This window comes from Oncorhynchus tshawytscha, linkage group LG04 (genome assembly GCF_018296145.1).
Source record: "Oncorhynchus tshawytscha isolate Ot180627B linkage group LG04, Otsh_v2.0, whole genome shotgun sequence".
NCBI classification, from domain to species: Eukaryota; Metazoa; Chordata; class Actinopteri; order Salmoniformes; family Salmonidae; genus Oncorhynchus; species Oncorhynchus tshawytscha.
Window position 1 is genome coordinate 57,770,136 of NC_056432.1, and position 12,620 is coordinate 57,782,755.

At 44.8% G+C, this 12,620-nt stretch overlaps 1 protein-coding gene across 2 annotated transcripts in view; it reads left to right on the forward strand.

Moving 5' to 3' along the window:
- The window catches only part of LOC112249087 (A disintegrin and metalloproteinase with thrombospondin motifs 18-like), a 48,459-nt gene that overhangs the window by 8,536 nt on the left and 27,303 nt on the right, over positions 1 to 12,620 (forward strand). The window contains exons 4-12 of one of the 2 annotated variants that reach the window (XM_024418730.2): positions 5,508 to 5,775; positions 6,302 to 6,501; positions 6,706 to 6,789; positions 6,897 to 7,047; positions 7,864 to 7,969; positions 8,884 to 9,021; positions 9,157 to 9,310; positions 10,265 to 10,360; positions 10,876 to 11,024. In XM_024418730.2, the coding sequence (XP_024274498.1) occupies positions 5,508 to 5,775; positions 6,302 to 6,501; positions 6,706 to 6,789; positions 6,897 to 7,047; positions 7,864 to 7,969; positions 8,884 to 9,021; positions 9,157 to 9,310; positions 10,265 to 10,360; positions 10,876 to 11,024 (1,346 nt within the window). Of the gene's footprint in view, positions 1 to 5,507; positions 5,780 to 6,301; positions 6,502 to 6,705; positions 6,790 to 6,896; positions 7,048 to 7,863; positions 7,970 to 8,883; positions 9,022 to 9,156; positions 9,311 to 10,264; positions 10,361 to 10,875; positions 11,025 to 12,620 lie in introns of those variants that run through there. The other variant, XM_024418731.2, reaches the window with a different exon arrangement.

Consider the following 12,620-nt stretch of genomic DNA (forward strand, 5'->3'; position numbering starts at 1 on the left):
ATGAGCAGAAAATATTATCTTTATTGATGTAATGCATAGCAGAGATTTATACAAATAGCATCCATATATCCATGCATAGGCCTATGTTGCTTGACAGTTCGTTGAGAGTTAGTTGGTGAGATCCCTAAACTCGTCAGTTCAAAGGGCTGGAGCAGTCACCAGACCGACCAGGCTGCCAGATCTTTACAGTGCAGTGGAAAAGTGTAATGAAATGACAGTGCGGGTTACACTCAAGTCTTGTGGCTATTAAGGAAGTGGAAGGGTTTCTAAGTCCAGTATAGCATTGTGTATCCTCCCCAAGTTTGTCAGTGTCTCCCTGCTCTCTGTCCTCACGCGGTCTACTCCTAGATTATGGCCTGTGTCGAGGGCTAGCTAGGGCTGGTTCATAAGGAGGGGTCCTGGCTGTTCTGGCTGCCCAGCTGTGGTGAAGACATGTCATACTGTTATCCTCTCTCTGTCTGGACACAGTGTTTGAAGGCATGTGGGGCTCTGCCGAGGTCACATTAGAGGAAGAGGAGGAAAATGTGACACAGGAAGTGAAGGCACACAAGGTACCCTGTGGCACTGCCAAAATAGATGTCACTGCATTTAGTGTAAACCCCCTTTTGATTGAAACCCATCAGTCGGAAAGAGAAATCACTCTGCCTCAACAAAGCAGTGGAACAACACAGAGAACGAGGCTGACAGACATCGACGGACGCCCGATGCCATTACTGCCCATTACTATCATGGGAGAAACAGAACCAAATTTGACAAGAGCCTCTGGGTTACTCACATGGCCTTTTGATCCTCATCGGGGGAGGAATGAGTGATACGAGATGGTTTGGTGGTTCTGTCAGGTCCTGGGAGAAGAGGGATGGATGGGGTTATGGTGGACTTTGCCTCCCCAGAGTGCCCCTGTTGTACCTCTGTCCTGTCCCAGGAGGTGGGAGCGGATGCCTGTGCATGGTGGCAGTCTGCCATGGCTCGCCACTGTTTTCACAACAAGAGCTTCTGCATGGCTCCCCCTTTGTGCGCCTATGTTTACTTTGCCACCTGCTAGTCTGGGGAAATGTGGATCAGGAGGGTGAAGGGGGAGGTGGGTGTCACGCATAGAAAATGGACAGGGGTCATGGGGTGTGAGGGGTGTGGATGATAATGCACAGCTATTTGGGCTGGATTTGGAGAGTAGGAGGTGAGATTAGATGGCATTCCATGGCCAGACAGAATTTGTGAGGTTCAGCACTCATAGTGATGGATCTCAGACATGGTCAGAGAGTGGAATGAACTGCTTAACTTGGTCATCAAATGGGAGAAAGGACAGAGGTTTGGGGAAACCAAACAACAATTAAATGGCTGCATTCACCTTTCTTCACTCAGTTCATTCTCTGTCTCATGCAATCACATAAACAAATGATCAGGCAATACATAATAATATAGTAGTGCTGACCAAAAGAAAATACATATTTTTTTCTCTAGTCTGCCAATGCTTATCGAGTCCATTTCATCATTATTCCTCTCTTTGTAACTCACTGTGGATGAGGCCAAGTGGATACACGCCGCTACCCAGTGCTGTCTGACGCTGTCTGACCCTGCTGACATGAACAGCCACAGCAGTGAACGGATGGTCTGTCAGAGGCCAGGGTGTTTATCAGCCTGTCTGTCTGTCTGTCTGGTAGCCCTGCCAGGCGAAATAAACCAAACCACTGCTTCTTCATTCTACAGCAACACGACACGTTTCACGTACTGAGATAAATGCACGCTCAGCTAGCACAGCGCAGTGAACTCTTCCAGAACATCTTGGATGCGGTCGTTGCTGCCAGATTAATGGTAACTCTGTTCTAGTCTTATATTGCAAACCTTAAGCTGGAGGGCTGTTGCAAATGCATTACAATTGCTCAACTATAACCAACCAAAACTACACTGAACAAAAATATAGATGCATCATGTAAAGTGTTGGTCCCATGTTCCATGAGCTGAAGTAAAATATCCCAGAAATGTTCCATATGCACAACAAGCTTATCTTTCCTCAAATGTTCTGCCCAAATTTGTAAAGATCCCTGTTAGTGAGCATTTATCCTTTGCCAAGATAATCCATCCACCTGACAGGTGTGGCATATCAAGAAGCTGATTATTAAGCAGTATGATCATTACACAAGTGCACCTGTGCTGGGGACAATGAAAGGACACTCTAAAATGTGCAGTTTTGTCACAATGCCACAGATGTCTCAAGTTTTGAGGGAGTGTGCATTTCGCATGCTGACTGCAGGAATGTCCACCAGAGCTGTTGCCAGATCATTTAATGTTCACTTCTCTACCATAATCCGCCTCCAACGGCATTTTAGAACATTTGTCAGTACGTCCAACCGGCTTCACAACCGCAGACAACATGTATGAGGTCGTGTGGACTAGCGTTGTGCTGATGTCAACATTGTGAACAGAGTGCCCCATGGTGGGGGTGGGGTAATGGTAATGGTAGGCATAAGCTACGGACAACGAACACAATTGTATTTTATTGATGACAATTTGAATGCACAGAGATGCCATGACGAGATCTTGAGGCCCATTGTCATCCCATTCATCTGCCACCATCACCTCATATTTCAGCATGGTAATGCACAGCCCCATGTTGCAAGGATCTGTACACGATTCCTGGAAGCTGAAAATGTCCCAGTTCTTCCATAGCCTGCATACTCACCAGACATGTCACCCTTTGAGCATGTTTGGGATGCTCTGGACAGCTTGTTCCAGTTCATGCCAATATCCAGCAACTTTGCACAGCCATTGAATAGGATTAGGACAACACCCCACAGGCCACAATCAACAGCCTGATCAACTCTATGTGAAAGAGATGTGTCGCGTTGCATGAGGCAAATGGTGGTCACACCAGATACTGACTGGTTTTCTGAACCACTCCTCTACCTTTTATTTTAAGGTATCTGTCACCAACAGATGTACTGTATATCCTGTATTCCCAGTCATGTGAAATCCGTAGATTAGGGCCTAATACATTTATTTCAATTGACTGATTTCCTTATATGAACTATAACTCAGTAAAATCTTTGTAATTGTTGCATGTTGCATTTATATTTATTTTGAGTATAAATGAAACTGTCAGCCTGTGGTGATGTTGAAATAATATTTTACACTTCCATATAATGTAATGGTATAAATAAGGACTCTATAGTTGTATTATATGTATTATAAATGTTTTATTAATTGGAAAGTGCTCTGTATCAATATGTCAAACTTTCAAAGATGAATCATATTGCTATGGATTGCCAAATGTAAGACTTGGTGCTGAGGCAGTTGCACATGGCCCATAGACAGAAAGCTGACTAGTGAGTAAGTGAAATGCATTTTCCGAGGGTTTACAGTAGCTTGTTGCCTTATGTTCTGTGATTGCCTAATTTATTTTATTTATTTATTTTACTTTTGACTTGAACATCAACCCCTCTCTCCACCTCCCTATTGTTCCATGTAATCATCAAACTAACACACACACACACACACACACACACACACAGGGAGGGTGTTGAAGAAAAGCCTAGCTATAGGCCTCGGAGGATGACAAAGAGCTAATATTGGATCTTTTCAATCAGTGGTTGGCTTGCTGACAGGGTTCCATAGAGAGGCTATCTCATACACCGTAGCCCTCATACATCTCATACACCGTAGCCCTCCTCTAACACGTGAAGGGAAAGTGAATGCCGCTGTGTTTCAGCTCTTTTCGCTAATCAAATGGATTCAGTCCCCTCCAGTGCTCGCTCCGATAACAGGACCACGCTGAAGTTGAAGATTAATGGCCTCCCGCCTGACTGTGTTTTTACAGGCAGTCTCCAAGAGGTTGTCTCAACACTTTATTCCTTTCTTTGGAGTGTATTGGAATCCTTTACATGAAAAGCTGGTTAGTTAAAGAGCAGTTTTTGGCAGAGGTCTGTTCAAAGGGACTTTTTTCACTTTGAGTTTTTGAGTTGTTGTTTCTGTTGACCTGCAAGCATTTTAAACACAACTAGTAAGCAACATTTTACCAGTTACACTCTGACTGCACTATCATATATAAAGCTCTTGCATCATCCTACTTTATATATTTTTTCACTGTATCTGACTGCTGTATCCATGGCGACTGCCAGTACTTAGGTTGTGCGCAGCAGTTTTTTTTTTGCGGACGTGTTTGAGAAGTAAACTACACTGTAACTGAAGACTGTAATTTATACAGTAATGTGGGGTATTATCAACAGTAGAATGGTACTGTTCCTAGAATACTAGGGCCGGGACGATACAAGTATCACAATACTGGTTATTATTGTGACAAAGAAACAAAACACAAAGCATATTTATCTTTAGGAAAACAGCGCTAATGTTGGAAACATGTTGGAAATGTTGTCATTCAGAGTCACATGTATTTATTTTCCAAGCTATAGCCCACAATATTTTTTTACTTAAAGCAGGTTTTTAAATGACCAAAAAGTTTGGTCTACTTCATGTTTTCACTTTTGGGTACCGTATGCCAAAAACATTTTTGGGTGCATAGAATTGTTGTTTATGGCTCATTAACATATTTTGAGGCGTGCCTTGTTTAGAGGCTATATTTGTTTCACCCTTGAGTGAGAATGCTGTACAAATTGAACTCCTATGTGGTTATAGTGCGCCATTAATTTTAAAGATTGGAATGGCAGCAAGTCTTGAACCTTAAATGGTTGTGGTTTGCCATGTCTTTTTGGTCTGTTTTGTCCTGTAGCTGCCAGTTTGAAAGACTTTGTTAAGGCCTCTAGAAGTGCAAGTGATCTAAAACACCAAATATGCATAAATATGTTGTGATGTGTAAATACTTTACCTAGCCACCAACCTGCTTTTACCAATTCCTTGTAATTACAGTAAAATACGGTAAAATACAAACTCCTCCCCTCAATGAATTAAATGTATCCATTCATTCATTCTGACTACGGTAGCATTGACTTTTGTACAGTATAATACAGTCAATTCTACAGTATTGTACTGTGTGTAATTACACAGTACTTTCTTTGATACCGTATTTATATTACAGTATGTGTACTGTGATATGAAATACATAATTGTACTTGCCACTGAGCTGCCTGTAAGTTACTGTCAAATTCACAGCAACCCCTTTACAGTGTAAGAGTTGGTTCTAGATTGTCTCAGAACCCACTAACCTTCTGGGTAAGGAATCCTATGTTGAGGAACAGTTGTCCCAGACTACCTCTTGTAGCCTGTGTTATCATCCTGACAGACAGTAAGTCACATTCCTATGGGAGCCTGACCTATGGAGACACCACCTTGTCCCAGGGTTTCTTGTGTCTGTGTCTGGTTTGACATGACTCCTCTCTATTTTTATGTCCCTTCAGGCCTTATCTAAGAACTGCTGACAGACCTCTTACTTACGCCATTCCTTAACACATGACAATCTACATGACATATTACTCATCCGGCTCTCGTCTTCATCCACCATGATGAATGTTTAATGTTGATGAATAAATCTAAGGCCCAGGGGTATCTGTGCTCTTCAGTCAGGTCTGATCCGGATGTCTGATGATGAGTACTTCATCGCCCCCTTGCCCCAGCACCTAGCTGCAGAGCACAACTACACCTCCCCGAGTGGACACCACCCACACGTGGTCTACAAACGCTCGGCTGAACACAAAGTCCATGGTGGCCAGAGGTCTGTCCACAGCTCCCAACCTGACAACCCATATCTACAGCACCATCACCAGCATCACCACGACTACCAGCACGGGAAGCTGCAGAGACAACACTTCTGTGGACGCCGCAAGCAATGTATGTAAGGGAACTTCCTTATTATTATGACTGCCTTTGATCCGCTCACATGAGAAAAACACATTACAGTCACGTGGGACTGTATGTACAGGACAGTGGTAGTAAAGATGGTAGAGAGACATGCTTTGTAGTTTCATCACAGGAACAGAACGATAACAGTACAATGACAAATAACAAAAATGAAGGTCAACATGTTCAAATGTTCCACTACTGATTGTTTATGATGTAATGTGTATAATGTATTTTGAAAGAAATATAGTGCTCAGATTGCACAGGGGTATAAAGTAGCTGGCCTTTATTGAAATTAAAACTCAGAAGCAGCATGAGGAGTGAATGACTTTGAATATTTCCTGCTCTTTCAACGCTCTGCCGGCTCCTTGCTCTTATCAGGGAAAGGTCCAGGAAAAAGGAGGAGCTGTCATTTGAGCTCCTTTCCAAAGCATTTCTCCCCCTGTCTCCTCTTTCTCTCTCTCCATATCTCTATCCCTTCCTACCTGCCCTCTATCTGTCTACCATATCTCTGCAGACACTCCCAAGCCCCCTGCTGAGGATCGTCTCGTCATGCCTGATGAGTTTGAGCTCCCAGGCAGGGGGAAGCGATCACCCGTCACGTCTAACAAGGTGGGGACCCTGAATGTGGAAACGCTGGTGGTGGCAGACAGGAAGATGCTGGAGAAACACGGCAGAGAGAACGTCACCACCTACGTCCTCACTGTTATGAACATGGTGAGCAGGGGAGGGACACCAGTCAGTCAGTCATCAGTCATGTAACATCTCCCAAAGTAGATTTTATCCTTAAGCAAAACCCTGGCCTTGACAAGCAATGAATGTCATGATTTCTGTATTTATTTCACACAAAATGTTAAGCAACGATTCATTTTAACCGAAATTTTAATCTACAACTGGCAATCTGGGTTGGTTTTGTTTCAGGTTTCCAGCCTTTTCAAAGACGGCACCATCGGAACTGATATCAACATTGTGGTGGTCAGCCTGCTTCTTCTAGAGCAAGATCCAGTGAGTCACATTGATCTGAGTGCCTGACAAATAAATCACCAGTCTCCCCAACGTCATGAATTCACCAGTCTCCCCTTCTGATCTCTTCCGCTCTGTCTCTTCCCCAGCTCGGCCTGTCCATCAACCACCACGCTGACCAGTCTCTCAACAGTTTCTGCCAGTGGCAGTCGGGCCTGATCGGTAAGCGCCACGACCATGCCGTGCTCCTCACCGGCCTGGACATCTGCTCTTGGAAGAACGAGCCCTGTGACACCCTGGGTAAGGGGGTGGGTGGGGGGTTGGTAGGGGTGGGGGTGGGGGTGAAGTAGGTCAGCCAGGGCTCCTGAGGGGACTGTTGGAGATTAGATCCCTTAGTAATGGTGCTGCTGGGGGATTAGACAGCACCAGAGATCATGGGGTCACTTCCAGGGTGGGCGGGATCCTGCATGCTCTGCCTGGACTCCCTCCGGCAGGGGATTTCTCCTGCACTAAATACACCCTTGTAAAAACTCACTCACACACACATACACACAAGTATGGCCATGCATACATGTACGCACGCACACACATCTTACACCCATCCCGTTCTATTCTTCTCTTCAATAGTGTGAACGATTGGCAGCATTGTCAGATCAGTTAAAACTGAAGCATCAGCCAACTATAATTAATTCATCTCAACGGCCCTAAACCACAAGTATGTACTTTGGGACGTACAGTGTGAGGAGCAAGCGGGGCTTTGATTTAAATATGCTCTTTGTAACACAGCCCACAGCTACAATCCATAGCGTTCATGCTCTCCGTGGACCATTTAAACTGTAAAGACTGCCTTTATTGCCATGTAACAGCAGTCTTTGCTCCCTCTAATAGCGGGATTTGCATTTTTTAGGTTGGCAATAGTAATGCCTGTATTGAAAATAAGTTTGTCGTGTAACACTGCCTGCGGCCTTCCTTTTCCCAGAACAGTTATGTTGTCTGATGGTTTTTGTAGATAGACATAGTAGCTTTGTTCGAATACATATTTGAGCCTGATATCTCCCTTACAATACTCTTTTACATTTCCTCCTCTCCTTCTTCTTGCTCTGCTTATCTCTGCAGGTTTTGCTCCTATAAGTGGAATGTGTAGTAAATACCGTAGCTGTACGATTAATGAAGACACAGGACTGGGCTTAGCTTTCACCATCGCTCATGAATCAGGCCACAAGTAAGTCCATCAATGCCCTCGCAATTAGCACTAGCCATTAGCTTTACCTTCACATGCAGCAGAATAGACCCCCATGCATTTTTAGGAGAACAGGAGAACACCTAGTGCAGGTGATGAACATGTTACTACACAGCAGTGTATTCGTGGGACATTAGTCCTAACAAATGCATGCAGGCTTAGTTTTTATAGAAAGTCGTGCTTAGTTGCAATGGGACTGCTTTAATCTACAGTGCTACATCAAAGATGCAAAAAATACGGACTGAAACAATCGCATTACGCTAGCAAAGCACTTCATCTTCTCCACGACAATGTGTGAAACCATACGAAGTGCCACAGGCGATGGGTATGCTCTGTTTGTGTTTACACGTTTCCATCGAGATAAGAGGCTGTTTATATTTGACATTTGAGATTGAATTATTATGGTGAAGCCCTTTGTCTGCTTGGCACTCTCTCAACACAAACGGGAAAGAACCTGTTCCTTCGATACGCCGAGCCGGTAACATGTCAGAATTCCTGTAATTTTCATAATCACATTTGGTCAAATTAATAGGAATCATTCCCAGAATTTGCACATTGTTCAGATGAAAACCACTTCCAGGCCAAATACCATTAATCACTGACAAATTGAGGGCATGTCATTTCTAAATAGATGACGTCGTCTTTTACAGACTAGTGAACCTCAGCTATGTACTGTTCTGTAGGAGGGTAGACCTTAATGCTGTATCAACACATGCCTGGCTATAGCACATCTGTTTCTAAAACAAGCGTGAGGCAATGTGTGACCCATCGCACTCCATGGAGCTTAACGAGTTTTATAAAAAAATAAAATGTTGTAAGGTTACTGAGGTAAGAGTTCAAACCTCTCTCTCTCTCTCTCTCTCTCTCTCTCTCTTAATGATCTGTCTCTCTGGCAGTTTTGGGATGATCCATGATGGAGAGGGGAATCCTTGTCGGAAAGCTGAAGGAAACATCATGTCTCCAACCCTGGCAGGAAATAACGGGGTCTTCTCCTGGTCTGCCTGCAGTCGCCAATACCTCAGCCGCTTCCTTGGGTAAGCCTTATATATTGACAACTGATATGGCTGCCATGCATGTAATGATGTGTGGTTCTCTCCTGCACCTGTTTGTGTTTAGGAGTCTATCATTCTAGGTCCCTGTCTGATTGTTTTCTTGGTTTTATTCCACAGAACAGCTCAAGCATCATGTCTGGTGGATGAGCCCAGGCAGATTGGGCAGTATAAATACCCAGAGCAGCTCCCAGGTCAGCTCTATGATGCTGACACACAGTGCAAGTGGCAGTTTGGCTCCAAGGCTAAACTGTGCAACCTGGACTTTGTCAAGGTAGCTGACACTGATAGGCACATTCTTACTGGGTTGCATGAAACTGTCTGACAAGTGTGCTACTGGGAAAACTAGGCAGGGTTTAAAACCAGTATTATTTAATTTGCATGATCTTTCTGGGACAAACCATTCTATGTCTAAAACAGCCATATTTAATCTCCCATTACAGTATTCAAAACGGGTCCAACAGACTTGAACACAACCCTAAGGGAATGGGCCTCCTTAAGCTTCCACTATAATACATTCAACAAGACATGCATTGACATGCAAATCCAGCATGAATAAGGAACGGGTCAAGAAAAGGAGGTTGTGTGTGGGAAATCAACATCCACGCCAGTCCATCTGTAGGATTAGTGCTCATGGTATAGCCTGCTCCATTGTGTATCCCCCCATACAACCTTTTGTGTTCTCCTGAACCCCAGCCCTAAGTTTGAACCCGTCTCCTGAACCTCGACGTAGGTGACTCTACATCTTAATTAACAAGGATTTGGGATGTTTGCCTCCCCGTGTTTCTTCCCCCTGTTGGGATTCTGCGGTCGTTTCGCACGGTGCAGAGGAGAGCTAATTAGCCGCGTGCTCTGCTCTTACGGCTGGCCATGGCACACTAGCTCAGTCAGTCTGCTGCAGAGTTAGATTAGAACAGGGGGGGGGGACCAGCTCTCTCACAATTCCGGTCTCGCTAGCTGTCTGCCAGATGCAATCGGGCGGCACGCCAGCGTGGCACAGGTCCACTGCCTGGCTCCCAATGCCTCATCTCTCCATACATACTGCATTGTGGGAAGAAATAAAAGATACATGAATAGCGTGTTTCAGGGAATACAATGATTGGTTTTGACAGGTTTTTTGGAAATGGGGGATTATTGCGTGTAACCATGGCAGTGGGATGTTGGTGGTGTTCTGATGAGGGGAGGCAGATGCTGGACTCACTGTTTGGTGTTTCCGGTCACTCGGCAGGACATCTGTAAGTCACTGTGGTGCCACAGGACAGGTCACCGGTGTGAGACCAAGTTCATGCCCGCTGCCGAGGGCACCAGCTGTGGAACTGACATGGTAAGTGTACCATCTGTTTCCATGGCAATGTTGCCCATCGTGAATGGGATGGGAGGAGACAGGGATTTCCCTCTAACATTATCATTCAGCGTAACACACTTTCAAACACACACAGACGTAAAAACACACAGGGACGCGTACACAAATGCCCAAGGACAAAAGACAGGTTCACTCACAAATCCACATATGCACACACCTGCAGGAGCGTTTTGTGCATTGTTAAATGTCCCATAAGGACACAAGGCTCCTATTCTTTTTCCACAGTGAAAGATGATATTGGGAGAGAAAGAAAGGTGGTGATGTGTGTGAGTGTGTGGTTTGGCTCAGACAGGCCTAGGTCTCCAGGTGTGGTGCTGGGCATTCACCCAAACCAGGAACCTCAGCACTGGGGCAAGCCAAAGATCCTACCACCGATACTAACTCAACTTTTTCCTCTCCACCCCGCCCCGATCTCTCTCTCTCTCTCTCTCTCTCTCTCTCTCTCTCTCTCTCTCTCTCTCTCTCTCTCTCAACAGTGGTGTCGGCGAGGCCAGTGTGTGAAGTATGGTGACCACGGTCCGAGAGCTGTTAATGGTCAGTGGTCAGGATGGTTGGAGTGGTCGGACTGTTCCAGGACCTGTGGGGGAGGGGTGATGTACAGGGAGCGATCCTGCACCAGCCCCAGGTACAGTACAGTACAGTACTGTTAGTCATACTAGGAGGTCAGGTGTATTATTTTTAACAAAAATATCTACATATATTTTAGGATGTTGTGTATCCCTGTAAATAATCCGAAGTCATGTAAAAATTACAGTTTTGAACACAAAGCTTGTCCCAAAAAAAGTGGTATCTTGACCAAACGTACCCCAGGGACGGGGTAAGTTGAGCCATGGGACAGGGTAAGTTAAGCCGTCTACAAATGATCATAGGTCAGGCCCCGTTGTTACCTCATATCCCAACGATAATGCCTTGCATTACGCCTGTAATGAAAATACTTACATTTGCTCAACTTGCTCTTGGCTCAACCATTGGCTCAACTTACCCCAAGACAAACATTTTGACTATATTAGCCCACAAAGCTACAAGGATGCACTTTCATGCAAGGTTTAGGACCTCATATTCACACTTATAGAGACCCCAACTGGTGTATAGAACTATCTTAAAATGTTCCACTTGAAACGTCTAACACACCAAATTCATTTGACTTGGTAAGAATCAGTTTTTTGGACCTAACTTGTTTACCACTTTTTCCATGACTCCATGAAATTATGACCTCTTCCTAAAATATTTGGTCAAATTATTAAAGTTGTGTATGGTGGCTCAACTTATCCATTTGGCTCATTTTAGCCCACTCTCCCCTACCATAACAAGCCTAGCTTTGCACTGGGTGAACTCAAGAACCCCTGGTAATACCCCAGAGAGGATTGTTACTGTGATAGTTACTCCTCCCTCTTTTGAGGCACTTTACCTTGTCTAGCAGAGCTAACGCTCCATACAAGACGGCCGATGGATAGATGAGCTTGAGGCATGATTAGCCACGTTTTACCTCAACTGTTGCTTGTCTTCGCTAAGTCTCTACCAGCACCACCATAGAACACATGAAGAGTTCCACATACAGTGTGTCTGCTCTGTGCAAACAGAACAGGGTTGGATTTTGACAGGTAAAAGGGCCTTCCTTCGAGTCAGCTCCCCCTGACTTACTAACTGAGCACCTGACAGCGTGGCCTGCCTGGCTGCCTGCCTGCCAGTTGGCTGTCAGCCCATTAAACTATTATCTGTCAGTCTACAAACAGACAGCAGGCCAGATTAAAGGGTTCTCTCTCATGCCAGTTTAACCTGCTCAGCCCACAGTGCTACTCAATGCTCTGCCTCAAGCTACTCGTCCAATCTTCTGACTTCCCTAGGAAACACAAACCTCTTCTTCTTCAAACAGTCACAGCCGAGGCAGACACTGAACACACACACAAGTAAATATAGAGACATAGCACACAAATGCCCCGACACTAGATTGAATTCTCAGGTCCAGATTAGTTTGTCAGATCTTCTGTGCACTTGGGGGCTCCCGAGTGGTGCAGTGGTCTAAGGCCCTGGTTCGATTCCAGGCTGTATCACAACCAGCTTGTTGTTGTAAATAAGAATTTGATCTTAACTGACTTGCCTAGTTAAATAAAGGTAAAATAATTATCTCTTTCCTAGATTGTTCTCAGAATACGTCTGATTGATGTCAGGCTACGTGTGCTTGTTGCCTGGTACACCCACTAGTAGTCAGATTGATGTGAAA